At 36.9% G+C, this 15,745-nt stretch overlaps 1 protein-coding gene across 5 annotated transcripts in view; it reads right to left on the bottom strand.

The window, feature by feature from the left end:
- Positions 1 to 15,745, bottom strand: part of DOP1A (DOP1 leucine zipper like protein A) — a 94,967-nt gene that overhangs the window by 44,050 nt on the left and 35,172 nt on the right. For all 5 annotated transcript variants that reach the window (XM_027821334.3, XM_027821335.3, XM_037894385.2 and 2 more), the window contains exons 8-14: positions 14,703 to 14,812; positions 12,089 to 12,197; positions 10,383 to 10,503; positions 9,090 to 9,209; positions 7,284 to 7,398; positions 5,783 to 6,016; positions 2,189 to 2,807 (exon numbers count right to left, since the gene is read on the bottom strand). In XM_027821334.3, coding sequence (XP_027677135.2) covers positions 2,189 to 2,807; positions 5,783 to 6,016; positions 7,284 to 7,398; positions 9,090 to 9,209; positions 10,383 to 10,503; positions 12,089 to 12,197; positions 14,703 to 14,812 — 1,428 coding nt within the window. The remainder of the gene's footprint in view (positions 1 to 2,188; positions 2,808 to 5,782; positions 6,017 to 7,283; positions 7,399 to 9,089; positions 9,210 to 10,382; positions 10,504 to 12,088; positions 12,198 to 14,702; positions 14,813 to 15,745) is intronic.

Below are 15,745 nucleotides of genomic sequence, written 5' to 3'. Positions count from 1 at the left end.
GTCAGGAAATTATCATGAAAGAAATAATGAAATATAAAATCTTGCAACCTAATATTTTGTTCCAGAAATAACTCCATGGTTTCTTTTGTCAATTTCCACTAAATTTACACAAAAAACTTACTGCAATTCAATCCAAAGTTCATAATGTGAATTGTGAAGTAAAAACCTCTTCAGAAACTGAGCATTAAGCCAGATTTTACACAAATATATATATTTACCTACTCACATTCTTCCTTCATTATCATAAAGTGATCATGAGCTAATTCAGTTTAAGCTAAGAGGAAGGATAAACAAAAATAGGTCTGCAAATAAGTTTGTAACTAGGATCCTTGATTTCAAAAGGGCAAACTTTAAAAAATTAAGAGAATTAGTTAGGGAAGTGGACTGACCTGAAGACCTCAAAAATCTGAATGTGGAGAAGGATTGGAATTACTTTAAGTTAAAGTTGCAGAAGCTATTTGAAGCCTGTATCCCAAGGAAGGAGACAAATTTGTTGGGAAGGATTGCGACCAAACCAAGCATCTCAAGAACAAATGGATATAAGCTGGCTATCAACAAGGTTAGGCAGAGTGAAGTTCTGGAACAGCCTTCAAAAGGGAGTGATGGGGAGCAAAACACTTAACTGGCTTCAAGGCTGAGCCTGATAAATTTATAGAGGGGATGGGATGATGAGATTGCCTACAATGGCGTATGGGCCATCTGTGACCGCTAGTAGCAAGTATCTCCAATGGCCAGAGACAAAACATTAATGAGGAGGGCTCTGAGTTATTACAATGAATTCTTTCACAGGTGTCTGGCTGGTGGGTCTTGCCGGCATGCTCAGGGTTCAACTGATTGCTATATTTGGTGTCGGGAAGGAATTTTCCCCCAGGTCAGATTGACAGAGACCCTTGGAGTTTTTTGCCTTCCTCCACAGCATGGATCCCGGGTCACTTGAAGGTTTAAACTAGAGTAAATGGTGGATTCTCTGTAACTTAAAGTCTTTAAAGTATGATTTGAGGATTTCTGTAACTCAGCCAGTAACTCAGTATGTTACAGGAGTGGGTGGGTGAGGTTCTGTGGCCTGCAATGTGCAGGAGCTCAGACTAGATGATGACGATGGTCCTTTCTGGCCTCAAAGTCTATGAGTCTAACACAGAAATGTAGGGCTGGAAGAGAACTCGAGAACTCATCAAGTCCAGCCCCCTGTGATAAGGCAGGACTCAGTAAACCTAGACTACCCCAGACAGGTGTTTGTATAACCTGCTCTTAAAAACCTCCAGTGATGGGGATGCCACAACCTCCTTTAGAAGCCTGTTCTAGAGCTTAACTACCCTTAGAAAGTTTTTCCTAATATCTAATTACAGGGCACTGTTTCTTTCCCATAAAATGCCCTCTAAACACCATGCAATGCTCTCTACCACAAGTCAAAAACAAAAAGCTACATTTAAACAATCTTAAGTTTCAAAGATGAATAAACAAAATCCCAGATGTCAGAGAGAGGGCATTTAATTATAATGCAAATTTACTCCTAATTTTTCAGTTCAGTAACTCTACCTGTGAAATTTGTGAATGTTGTCAGCTGGCACTTATAACCTTAATGTTAAACACTACATTACAACAGCAAAATAAATTTAGAAATAAATTTAGAAATAAACTCTTGGGTAGTGCAAATTTTACTGAACTGAAATTTATAACTTACGGTTATACATTTGTTTCAAAGGGCATAAATATGGATAACAATCTAAACTATTAAAAAAGAGTTAAAGGCATGTTTGATGTAATCTTGTCACTATTCCATATATCTATTCAATGTGCAAATACATTCCAAGGCACAAGAAGAACACTAGTAACAAAGAACCCTGATGGATCCATGTATTCTGTATTTCACACTTCGACAGCAGAATCTAGAAACTGGGTTCCACTCTAAGGTTCTTCCATGTAATACATATTCATTACTCAAAACATACATGTATTAAAAATCACATCAAAACATCAATTTTCTTGTAACTGTATTAAAAAATATTTTAGTTTCTAAAACGTAATCCAAGCCATAAAAGAAAAAAAAATCTATGTCCCTACAAGGAACAACAAGCAACAATGTAAATATAGAAAGACTCCAACTATTTTTCAGATTTTCTAAAGAACAGTTTAAACTAAGAACTGAATATACGAGAAAAAAAGGAGAAAGTAAGAAAATGTTACTTACCAAAATCAGATTTCTCAGGATGTAATTCTGATGTGTGGTTCCCCTCTGCAATGTAAACCGGAAAACTTGAACATTCAAGATATAACTGACATGCAGCAATAAAGGCAGAAAGGTATTCTTTTGGCATTTTATTTCTTTTTTTCCCCTTAGCATCTCCTTGTGATTCTCTGTCCCATTTTGTAGATTGTCCTTGCTCTCTAGTGAGGTCCACTTGAAGCTCTGTTGCCAAGGGCTGAGACAAGGAATTACTCTGAATTATATACAGGTTGATAAATCTAGTTAAAAATTGTTGGACATACTCCAAGCAGCACTGCATTGCAGTCTTTTGGATCATCTTCCCACTTCGAGTTGCTGACCCCTGTGCAATTATGGAAGGAGGCTGTACAATGGTTTCCTCAGATCCCACAGTTGATGCTGTCTCAGTCTCTGAGGATGTGCTACCTATAATAGGGATACCAGGTGCTCCGTGGCCTTCACTCAATGCTCTGTCAATGTCATCAGCTGTATCTGCCTGGTACTGTACAAACTCAGTAAATCCACTTTCTGATGATCGACTGCTTGGAGGATTTTCACCATCTTCGAATACATCATAAGGATTTTCAAGTGAAACTGATGGCACCTAGTTGAGATAAAAGTATAGATAACTATAGATTAAACAGTAAAAATGAATGTCACTAATTAGTGATAAGAAATCATTAACTTATTTCCTAGTTTGAAAAGAATGGCAGTTTTGAGTTCTCCTTAGGGTTGCCAATTTTCACTGGACACATTCCTGGAGGTTTCATCACTTGACATAATCTTTAATTAAAGGTTAATCTTTAATTCCTGGAAACTCCAGGACAATCCTGAAGGGTTGGCAACCCCAGTTCTGTTCTATTACGAAGTTTTAAATTATGTGTTATATACTTTTATTGTTGATCCCTTCCATACATTTTCCTGTCAAAATCAAGTTTTTAAAACTCCCAAAGAAGTATATTTACATGGCATGTCAACTATAACAGGAGATATCACTGTCTACCAACTGAAATATATGCATTTTAAGAAGATTTTAAACAAACGATTTATATTTTAATACGGATTGAGGGAGAAGGGATCAACATGGTAAAATTATAAGTCATTTGAAAAAAATCCTCAAATGTTAAAGAGAGTGGAAGACAAGGCACTAAAATTTACAGTCATTTTAGCTAGACAAGATGGTTGAGATAATATCTTTTATTGGACCAACTTTGGTGAAAAAGACAAGCTTTTGAGCTACACACAGCTATCCTTCAGGTCTGGGAAAGGTACTAGGAGCGTCACAACTAAATACAAAATCAAGCAGATAGTTTAGCATAAGTAGTTAGCACATATTGTAAGGGACCATTCAAGGGTTGAAAGATATTCCCTCACCCACGTTGTCTCTCTAGTATCCTGGGACCGACGCGGCTACAATAACACTGCATAGTCATTTTAGCCGACAGACTTCCTGGAATGTTTAGGTTTTAGGATTTTCTTACATAAAGGAGCTGGCAGCTTGTCATCTGTTAACTGGAAAACTGTTCCAGTCATAGGAAGCATTATGAAAGGGTGGTGGAATGATGAAAGTGGGTGAAGGAAATGAAGGGAGTTGTCAAGAGAGAGGCTTGAGAGGACTTGAAAGAGTGGGAAGAGGTAAAATTTCTCTACAATCAAGAGATAGTTTTATAGGATGCCAATGCTCAAATAATTACATTAAAAATAGTAATGAATTTTGACCTACAATTGTGTAGGTGTATAGTTGGTACAAAGCTTCATGATTATTATTATTGTTGTTGTTAATTTGTACTATTTAACCAGGATGAACTTGTTTCACATAATATAAAATACTACAGATTGTCAAGGCATCTTTCAAAAAAGAGAAAACAGCTGAATTTTGGAGCCAAAAATAAGGAATTAAAAGAATTATTAAAAAAAACAGAAATTTTCCCAACTGCATACTTTTAAAAAACACCATTAATTATTAATGAGTCGTTCGAAGTTCTCTACGAAATTAAGAGTTTTAATTCCAATATTATAAATAGTAATCAAAATCTAATGTGTTAAAAAGTTGGGATGGTCTCTCAACACAGAGCATAAATTCTTAGATTCTCAGCATAAAACTTGGTACCTAGCATCTTTCCCTCCTGTACCCAAAATATGTAATATATATAAAATCAAAGTGTGGGATTTCCTTCATATAAGTTTGTAGTTGTGTAAGACTTAGTATATTTTGGTTCAAAAGAATTGATCACTTACAAGATTTTTTAGAAATGTAAACTGTTAGCAGGTGAAAGTAAGCCAGTACGGCATACCGGCAAGAGCCAGTACACAGCCGGCCGTACTGGCAGGGGGCAGCTTCCCCAGGCCACCAATTTAAAAGGGCCCAGGGCTCTCGGCAGTGGCCAGAGCCCCGGCCCTTTATATCGCCGCCAGAGCCCCAGGGCTCCCGGCCACTACCACCGCTCCAGCTACCATGGGGCTCTGGTGGTGATTTAAAGGCCACCGGGCTCCCGGCCACTGCTACTGCAGCCGGAGCCCCAGGGTAGTGGTGGCGGCCAGGAGCCCCAGGGCTCCAGTGCCAATTTAAAGGGCCCAGGGATTTAAAGGCCCTGCCCCTTCCGCCCCTCCCCACCCCTTCTAGTTGAGGGCCCCCCACACACACACACCTTTCTCAGGACCCCGGCCCTGCGTACCGGTAAGTCCCTTCAGTTACTTTCACCCGCGACTGTTAGAAACTGAAATTTGTTTGAAATAGAAACAGTTGCTGGTTTTTTTGTTCCTTCTCTTTGTTTATTAAATGATTTTGAGATATACATATTTGATAAAACATTAAATTAATTCCAAAAAAACTAATTTATCTGATCTATGCAAATTTATAAAAAGGCATTGGTTAAGAGCTTTAGAACTATCTCCAAATGGTAAAAGGAAATTATGACTGTGATGCCTGATCCAATGCCTATTGATATCAATGGAAGTTTTGCCACTGAATTCAATGGACACTGGATCCAGCCTTTAGAGTTTTTTATATATTGGCTTAGAGATTTATCCAAATATTTCTCAAGAGGTCTCTAATTCTTACTTAGGTCCTGAATTTGAAGTGACTTATGCATATACTTAACGTTAAAAAGTATGTATAAGTCCTTGAATGATCGGGGCCTTCATCTGCAATTAATTGAGCAGTTCCAATGTTTTTATTAATCAAGGCTCAATTATGTTTCCATTTATTGTTATACATTTTTATTGTAAAAGACAGTTTATATTTTTCCCATCTATAGTTTGTTGCTTTTGCATGTTTTAAGAAACTTAAAAATTACTGTAAAACTAAAAATAGCACAAGTTGAACTTAAAAAAAGGTGGAAACAGGATTGAGAAAAATGGTGAGGAACTTGGAGACATACAATATTATACTAACAAATTCATCAGAAGAAGATGGGTCAGGTTTTTGAAAGTACTCAGCATTGACCTAACTTGAAATCACTAGCGAAATTTCCCACTGACTTCAATACTAGCAGAGTTGGGCTAACACTGAGTATTTTGAAAAACCCACATTTTACACAAAATTAACACAAAAGGATGCAAAGGCTATTAATAAATTACCTTTTTATCTTCCCATTCTTTGATGGAGCTGCTGTGTCCACTTGGAAGCTGCAGAGTACCATCTCTACCTGCAGACAATAGCGGAGGTTGAACCTTACTAAGGATCTTTGAGCAGAGCCTGAGGGAATCAGTTAGTTCAGACAAGTGCAAAGTGTGAAGATGGCTTGTCAATGCAGAAATCATTCTGAGCAACAACTGAGGCAGATGTTCTGTTTGTATTTCAATGTAGGTCTCCTAACAAAAAGATGATAAAATTGAAAAAGTGTCTTATAACCCCCACCCTAAAATGTATTTGCTATAGCTATACAGTAGAACCTTAGAGTTACAAACACCTTGGGAATTGAGGCTGTTCATAACTCTGAACGAAACGTGGTTCTTTCAAAAGTTTACAACTGATCATTGACTTAAGACAAGTTTGAAACTCTGCTCTGCAAAAGAAAAATGCTGCTTTTAACCATCTTACTTTAAAAGAAACAAGCACAGAAAGTTTCCTTACCTTATCAAATCTTTTTTTTTAAATTTCCCTTTATTTTTTAGTACTTTACATTTAACACAATACTGTACTGTATTTGCTTTTTTGTTGTTGTTGTTGTCTCTGCTGCTGTCTGATTGCATACTTCTGGTTCCAAAAGAGGTATGTAGTTGACCCGTCAGTTTGTAATTCTGATGTTTGTAACTCTGAGGTTCTACTGTACAACTATCACATACAGTTAATTTTATTCTAAGCTTCTTAACAATGCAAGTGGCAAATAAAATCTAGAAGTCCTCCAAGTCTGATATTCTATGCATTAACTTTATGAGGGATAAAAGGGAATTGTTTTTCAGTACATGTTTAATCATTGGATATGCTCAGAGTTTTCAGAATTTTAAATCTCTTTCATTTATACTACAAATAGATTACAAAGAATTTTGTAACACTGATGGGATTAAAAAATTACCCCCAATCCCCTTTGTATTTTAATTTTCTCAAAATACAGATTTAAGAGTGAAAAGTAGCAAATCATTAATAACTAAAGGAAAAACAGGCTGAATGCCATACCTGACACAGCACTCTCATACTTCTAGTAGGCTTTGAAATGAGAAAGCAAAAGAATTGAGGAGGGAAGACAGATACAGGAAAAACAGTTCTAGCAGTCTTCATCAAATAAAGCAATGTCAATAGATAAAAGAAGATAAATATCTTACTGTGACATTCAGAACAATTAGCACCCAATGAATTGCATCATCTAACTATTTATCATATAAAACCCCAACGCAACAGGTTACATTTGTAACTAATACAATGTAAATTTTAGAGAAGGAAAAGATGGGATAACATTCAAAATAGAATCAGATGACAAACAAGCTAACAGAATTTGCAGGCTCATGCATCAGAAGAACATAAAGGCTGATTTGTTTATGTGACAAAATCCAAAATTCAAATTTCAAAAGTGCTTTATAAATCAGAATACAGAAGTAGTGTCCTCATATACCTACAACCAATGAAGAAAGGAATTCTTACCAAAGAAACTATATCCAACAAAAAATCCACTAGTAGGCAGAAACTGGTCAGGGGCAGCTCAGCTGACTCATTACCACCTACAGGCCCAGTCTGAAGTCTTGCATGCAATGTCCTCCTATGAAATTAAAATATGTTATTGTTGTTTTTGTTTACATATGACGTGATTAAGTAACAACTTAATTCACAGGTGCGTACGTCAAGGATGCTGCATAAGAACAAACTAGCAGCCCAGTTGTTCCTTCTTCAACAAACAGTTGAATCAGTTTATAGCTGACCATACAATCCTTATCTATCTGAAATACAAAGGAAGTTCAATATTTTATGAAGGGCAGCCACACCATTGTGCGCCGTGACACACATAAGCAAGGCTGGGCTACAGGAAATTGTTTTGGTAAATCCATACATTTTCCCCTCACTTGGTGGTTGCCTGTTTTCTTTCATTCAGAAATTCAGAATCTGCTTAAAACACAACAAAATGGAAGAAATCCCCCTCCCTGCCAAAGGTAAATATTACCAAATAGTAACCAATTTCATCTCAGTTTTCAGGAAAGTCATACTTTCGAGGAAGTTGCTATTATTCTGTGCTTCATACTGGCACCTTTATCTATAGCGCTCTCAAAGTCCTCATCTGAAATCCATAGATTTCTTCTAATTAAAATTCCCACTGTGGGAAAAATAGCTTTCCGTGCAGAGTATCATCATATAGATGAAATTTAATACCCACGTATAAATAGTAATTTACATTCATATATTTATCCTTGAGAGTCTCTCAAGGCTCCTTTTGCCATAATTCTGAGGAGGTAGCATTGCCTTGAAAGGCTATGAAGGACCAGTGAAAATACCTTCTAATTTTCTAAATGTTTTTTAAATTTGAACAAGGACCACAACTCAGAGCCTAAAAAGAGGAACACCTGTGAGAAACGATCTCTCCAGATATGACGACAGTATTTTCTCAAGCCCAGATCTGTACAGTATTTAATAGAAGGGTAAAGAGTCAAAGCACTGTAAGCACCGATGCACATCTTTTGCTCACCATGCAGATTGTTGATCAGAGGGAAACATTTTCAAAACCCTTTTGGGACACAGGCTAAGAGACCCAACAACATACACCAAAAACAACAAAAAACGAACATTTCTACCTAATCCAATCAAATATATCATATGCTACAGATAATGAATTTATAGGAGGATAACTTGATTACATGGACAGTAAGTGTGAAACAATCTACCCAAAACCTTTTCTTGTCACTTTTTCCAAAGGAATTTACCTATCCATGCTGAAGAGGCAGTGGCAGGAAGACAAGAGAGCTCTGCAAAGATTTCTCTTACTAAAATCAAGATATCAATACCTTGATTATTCCCAGATCAAGAAAGGGAACTAAAAATAATCTGAATCTCAGAAATTAGGCCTGGTCTATACTTTGAAGTTTTACTGGTTTATCTACTTTGGTTACAGGGTGGGAATTTTTTTTACTGAAATAGCTATGCCAGTGAAAGTCCTAGTGTAGACATAGTTATATCAGTATAAAGTGACTTATATTGGTATACTTATTCCCCTCCCCATGCAGGAGTAGCTATACCAGAACAAACTACCTTTATACTGATATAACTGCATCCATACTAGGGGGATTGCATTCCTTTAATTATACGGATATAGTTAAAACAATACAAGTTTCTAGTATAGACAAGCCTTTGCAGGTGGAGTACAATTATTAGTACATCTTGTCCACCTCCCTGTCAATACACAAACCAAAAAATGTAAAGCCAATTCCAATTTTACATTTACAGCTATTAAATACAACTTACCTACAACATTCTTCAAACCAACGAGCAATGTAATCCCACATATAATAAGGCTCAAAGGAATTAAAGAGAAGATTGGCAGTTTTAATCAGCTCTGCAGTTTTCTTATTTTCCCTCAATTTGCTAAAAGAAAATAAAAAATAGGAGTACAATTTAATATATATTACTATGCTGTGATTTAAGTGTTATGCAAAGGTGTATAATTCTGAATTTACTCACTACAATGCTGATATTAACACACTGGTTCCCTCCCTCTCCTTTAATGGCAGCTCTTCAGCTGGGCATGCACTATTGTTTTTTACATCACGTCCTTGCATGGTTGCCATACTTCTTGCTCATCCCACTCTGTCTCAGATCTGTTTTCCCTTTTCTATATATTTTTACTGGATCTGGTTTCCAATTTTCATTCTTATTTTTCTTTATTTTATTTTTCTCCCCCTTCCCTGTCCTCCTCCAACATTCTGTTTCCCTCTTTGTCTCAGCTGCCTCTCTCTCTGACTCCACTCTCCTGGTCTCTCTACTCCCTTCGTTTTGCTCTCCCTTTTTCTCCTCCCTAATGGCTTCTCTTTCTTTGCCACCCCCAAAATCCAGAGAGATCTGTACTAGACCTCTTTTGTTGCCTCTCTTTGTGTGCAAGAGCAGATCAGAGGCTCTCTGCCTGTGCAGCCTCCCAATTTTTGTTGCTTCATTGATGCAGCTTCTCTTCATGTTTCTGAAGACAAGTGACATAAGGGAAGCCCACCTGCTGCTCCCTAGTTTCAGCCATATCTGTAGTGGTGGCAGGAGTGGGTCACTTTCCCCACTCATACCATCTTCTTCTCTCTGCTGACACCTCACATAACTTCACCCGCCAGCCTCTCACCCCTCACTGCTTTTTCTCATGAGTGCCAAACATGGGAAAGGGAGAGCTCTTAGAACTCTCTTCCTGCCCGTCCATGACACACAGCATTCACATGGAGTTTTGCCTTCACACCAGTAAATGTACATTTACAGTAAACAATTGCAAAATAAAGTGACTGATATTGGTACCTTTTTAGCACAGTAAATGTCATTAAATAAAATAAAACTATAGATGTCCATTCCATCATGTCCCAAGGAAAAGCTTCAATTGAGATCAATGAGAGCTTTGCCTTTCCCTTTCAGAGGAGCAGGCTCCAAGATATTGCTGCGTATTTAGCATGCATTCAGCAATAAACAATATTTAAGTTCTACTATTTATTAATGTTTATATTTAAAATGTATACTATTTTCTGTTAAAGAGGAAGCATATGTTATATTCTTTTCCTTGTACTCTACCTGCTTAGTTGTGTGTGATCTTTGCTGAAGGAAAGTTCCATCTGAAGATCCAGCTCAGCTTTGCATTGTGTATATAATGTTCTAAATACTTCAATCAATACATCCTCTAAGATTACAGGTCCTAAAATGACCATGAGAAATAGCTGCAATGACAACCTTGTAAAATTAAGGACATTCCAATGATCAGTATCTGAACCCTAACCAAATCATTGGAATCTACAGTTTCATTTACTAAAGCCACAAAATCACTTTTACTCAGATAACTTACAAAGCTGAACAGAATCCCACTTATATTTTGTGCATTCTTATGCATAGTAGAATTTAAAACTATACATATTTTATACAATAATATACTACTCAATAGGATGTGCAGGAAATTATCTGTGTGAATCCTAGTGAGTTAAATTTATCTCATAAAGCTAAACCTTGACTTCTCATGATGAAAATTTACCTGACAGTGTAAGGTAAAAAATTAGAAGTAAAATATTTTGAGCATCTTTACTCTGATTCAGTTGAAGTGGGTTCTTCTCCATTTTTGGCTACAAATGTGCAAGACAGTCTTTGCATCAGACTCACATTAGATTCCAACAAACTCCTGAGGTTTAAGAAAAGCATCTGACTTTGAAATGAGTTGCAATAGTTCACAAAGTGGTCTGTCTTCAGAGGAGAAGAACAGCTTTCTGTGCTTTCTCTTGGCCCCATCTTGCTCCCATTAGTGGGAACACCACTACTGACTTCTGCAGGAGCAAAGTCTTTGTTTAATCTGCCAAACCAATTTGCCAACATGATCCTCACAGCTGTGCTTACTTCATTAAATCTTAATGTGCACAGTGTCGGTAAGATTTAAACTGTCTGGTTCAGAAATTACGGGTGACTGAAAAGCCAAACTATATGATAAATAATACAGTTAGACTTTGACGACTTCTCAGTCATTCATGATTTCTGAGCCAGGCATTTTAAATGTTACTGACACTGCATATGTTAAGATTGAGTGAAGTGAGAACAGATATGTGGATCATGTTGGCAAAATTCCATACATATGTATCATCTCTCCACATCCCCACACTTTTAATTTCCACTTACTGTGGATAATGTTTGTAAATATTAAGGAATTTAATTACTTGTTTGTTTATTTAAAATGACTACATCCTTTATAAGCCAATCAATTCTTACTGATAAGCTCTTTATGTACTAGACAAAATGTGATATTATATTTTTAATATTTCAAAACATGTGTGTGTTGGGATAATGAGCAAGGGGCCTTGGGATCACATGAGCAGTAGTTATTGGGATATTTTTCCCATTTCTCTGTAACAGTGTGGTGGCTATGGTTTGTTTTTCTTAGAGAATTAAAAATCTAAATAGCATTCCCCTCAAGATTCAAATAACTTTGGGAAGATCAATTTTGGGGCCTAAACTACTTCTCAGTATTACTTTAACTTCAGATTTACTGCATGGAGTAGAACAATTAGGTTTTTGGGGGGAGGTGAGAAAGTAGTATGTGATTACATTGGAAGACATTATATAGTCCAACTCTACCATCTATTTACTGCACATTTCTTGAACATACCTACTACTTTGTTAATATCCTCCACTTAAGAAGTTATCCAGAACATTGCTTTATATGCTAGTCAACCAAAAGAATTAATAATTTTTAGCAAAATGTAACGAAAAATATATTTAAGGTTAGAAATATATGAGAGTACCTAGTTCAGGTTTGTCCAGTAAACTGATAAAAATCCGAAAAGGCTTTAGGTCCTGCATCAGTGTGCTCTCTTCTCCATGTCCATTAACTTGTAAGATTCCCACCATTGCCTATAAAAAGCATACACAGATCAGAAAATCAAGAAGAAAAGAACAGCTTCAGAAAGCAGGCAATTATGAAAACATGCAAAAAGGGGAATTACTCACAGTGGAGGAGACCCTGATTTCTTACCTCCCTGCAGCTCATTCTCCATACCTAGGCATTCCCCTTATTGTCGATCACATTCTATTCCACAGAAGTGGAACATATTCTAATATTTGTAGAAAGGTGGGGAACACACAGTATAGTAGCATAAATAGATGCTTACTCAAAATTTCTTAAGAGTAATGAACAAGGGGTATAAAGTGATGATGTAGCTACTTGAGAAGGTAAAAAAAAAAAATTAAATAAAGGGTTAAATAAAACAATAATCTACCTATTCAGGATGCAGCTTGGCTGTCAGACTATTTTCTTTAGCTCAACTGTATGGAACAAGTAGCAACGAAACTTCAAAAGGAAGGGAAAACAATGAACTCCTATAGTGAAGTACTTTATTCCATGCCACCAGATGCAGAATAAAACTAACTAGACTCTCAGAAGCTATTTAGTTTCTCTCTGCTGCTGGCACAGCAATCTATGAGTAGGCGCTAGTGCATTTCTTCTAGAGCTTCTAAAAAAGAGAAGAGGAGAAAGAAGGAAGAGAGAAGAGAAGACAGAAGGAATGAGACAGAAAGAAGGTTTGATCTTCCATCTACTAAGAGGTGAGTATCATCACACAGTATCTTGGAAAATCTTCTACACCTGAACGTGCTTTTAGAGAGGCAGACTTTTCAAGACATGGCATCAAAGGACAAGCAAGTCCAAAAATCAGAAGAAAATACAAAAGAAGAGAAAAAAGACTGGCAAAGAAAGAAGAGGAGAGGGGCAATCAACATTTTGAAAGGCTCTTCAATGGTAGTAAGTTGCTGTTGATGACAATTTTAACATGATATGCTAGTGTTTGTCATGCCCTTTAAGAAAGATCTTGAAAGAATATACAAGTGGGCTCTGCCCTTTATTGGGAAAAACAGGTATCCTCTACCTTGAGCATGACTGCTAAGAAAAAATGGAAATGGATTGTATAAATATTGGCACCCTTTCTAGCATCATGAGATAGGGAAAAGATTAAATGGATAAAGGCATCAGTTAAACATCCAGGTGAATGAAAGACACAGGAAAGGATTTAATCTGCAGGCCATAACTTTATTACCTTAACAATGGGCAAGGGGTGGTATGCACCCACTCCCTCTCACAAACAGGTATTTCACTGGGCCCCGTGCAGGGCTCCAGGGCTTCCTCCATATAACCATAATTCAAGGTCAACTCTCTTTAGCCTCCCACTAGGATTCAGCTCACTTATGAATCATCTTGCCCTCCCCTCCACAAGGACAGCAGAGGGTTCCTAGGGGGACCTCAGCCTGTGAAGACTTACAGTCTCCCCTTTTCACAGGCAAACAGACCAGCCAAATCCAAAGTCTCATTACATCTGGGAGTTGGCCCTTTTAGCCTTTATTCAAAATGGACACCAGCCAAGACAAGATGAGATGACCTAACCCTTTCTATATTAACTCCTAATGTTAGAGTTCCCATTCTTTCTTACTCCTTTTAACCTAACTGTGCCTCCAAAATGCTGTGAGGAAGGCAAAAAAACCCACTGGACTCTTGCCAATGTAGCCCAATTGAAAAATTCCTTCCTGATCCCCAAAACTGGTGGTCGGTCTGATCCACAGCAGCCCTGAAACACATCTCCATATACCTTAACTACCGGAAGAGAGGGAGAGGCATTTATCGAGGCAAGACTGCCTCCAGATGCCCAGGAAGGCTTTAAATGGAGGGGGGAAGGTTCTGAGGCCAACTGTCTCCATCATTACCCTCAAGTCAGCAAGCCAATAGGTAGCAGAAAAGCCTCCCCCTCCCTGGCATATTCCTGCATGTACCAGACACCAGAGGAAGCGCTCTCCCTTCTCCCATTGTGGGGACTGGTCATCCCCCTGCTAGTCTAACCAAACTCCCTCTCCCCCACAGCTGAGACAGGGAGGGACATTTTTGTCATCTGTACAAGTGAGAAGGGAGCCTCTCCAAATCTGTTCTGTGGATAAGTAGACTTCAGTCTGCTTCGCTGTCAATCAGTACCTAGCATAAGTGCTACTCTGGCTAACAGAGAGGAAGCAGTAGAGGAGAGATGGGATTAAAATACTTCCATATAATATTATTGTTTTAAAGAGGAGAGTGCTAGCCAATGTTTCACACTAAGCTTTTCATTCAAATCTAAGAGTTCTAGAAGAATTATTTCTTTTACAGACAAGGATATATTACAAAAAGGCAGCGCTTCTAAAATTTCCTTATAAAAAGATACAAATTACATGAATATATTGACATGGCCAATTAGTGAATGAGGAAACACCAATTTTTATCAAGACAATTCTTAACCGAAAGAATATTTTTATAATAGGTTTGTTTATAAGGATTTATATTGATGAAAAGAATAGTTTCATAATGAGTAAGTGCCATGTAAAAAAAAAACATATTATTGATACCTGGACCAACATTTCCTTAGAAAAGGTATTGAAATAGTAAGTGGCATGTTCCTCAGGATTGCTATGTCTTGTGCTTCTAGGTCCTATGATAGCACCATTATTATCAAAACCTTCAAGCAAACAAAAGACATGACAAATTAATATTTACCTTTTTATGTTTTCTTCTTCAATTTTTTAAACAGTGGATCAACACACTGGCACTGATAACTTACCAATTTGTAGTCCAAGTAATGTCGGCAAGAGAAAGACCATTTTAAATAGTTTAATAAAAGAATCTAATTAAATGGAACAAAGTATTAAGCTGACTGCAGAGCGAACTACACTCTGGAGTTTTAGTTTTCATTGAACACACTGCTAGATAGTTACGTTACTTTTGACAAGAAAAATTTAGACGTCAAAAAATACAGTATGTTCTACAGTATGCGTCTTCAAAGTCAATGTACTGTAGCAACAGAAACAACAATTACAAAGAACCGTAGTTAACGCTATTGAACGCTGTAGCAGATTTTAAACATTAGGGGACCACAGAGACCAAAGCCAATGAAGCTATTGTCCTAATGTTGTTATTCTAAATTATTTATACATGTAAAAGGAATATCCAAGTTAACTATTAAATCATTTATAAAAAGATTCATATGCTAAGGAAACCAACTTGATCATTGAAAAATTATGTGAAAGAAATATCTAGTTTCCTCTCTGAAAATTTAATCTTTTCTTACAGAAATTCAACATTTTCCTGATAAGCTTTTAAAAAAAAAAAGCAAGCTGCTGAAAACATCAAAATTTCTTCAGAAGTGGTTTTCACATTTTCTGCTCAAGAATGATGAAAACAGAAGAAAAAGTAGAAAGGATGCATGTCATTTAGTTTCAACTGAAAATAAACTTTAGTATTAAGGACATCTATGGAGAGCTGACTTGGATTTAAAAAGGTTTAGTAAGATTTTTGTTTCTATTTAATTTTCATAAAACTGTGCATTAAGATAGAATAATAATGAGGAATAGCTAAAAATAGATACGCAAGTACTATACTATGAAAACGTAGA

Source organism: Chelonia mydas, chromosome 3 (assembly GCF_015237465.2).
Source record: "Chelonia mydas isolate rCheMyd1 chromosome 3, rCheMyd1.pri.v2, whole genome shotgun sequence".
NCBI lineage: Eukaryota > Metazoa > Chordata > Testudines > Cheloniidae > Chelonia > Chelonia mydas.
Note: the sequence above shows the minus strand (reverse complement) of the source record. Positions and strands in the feature narration are given on the sequence as shown.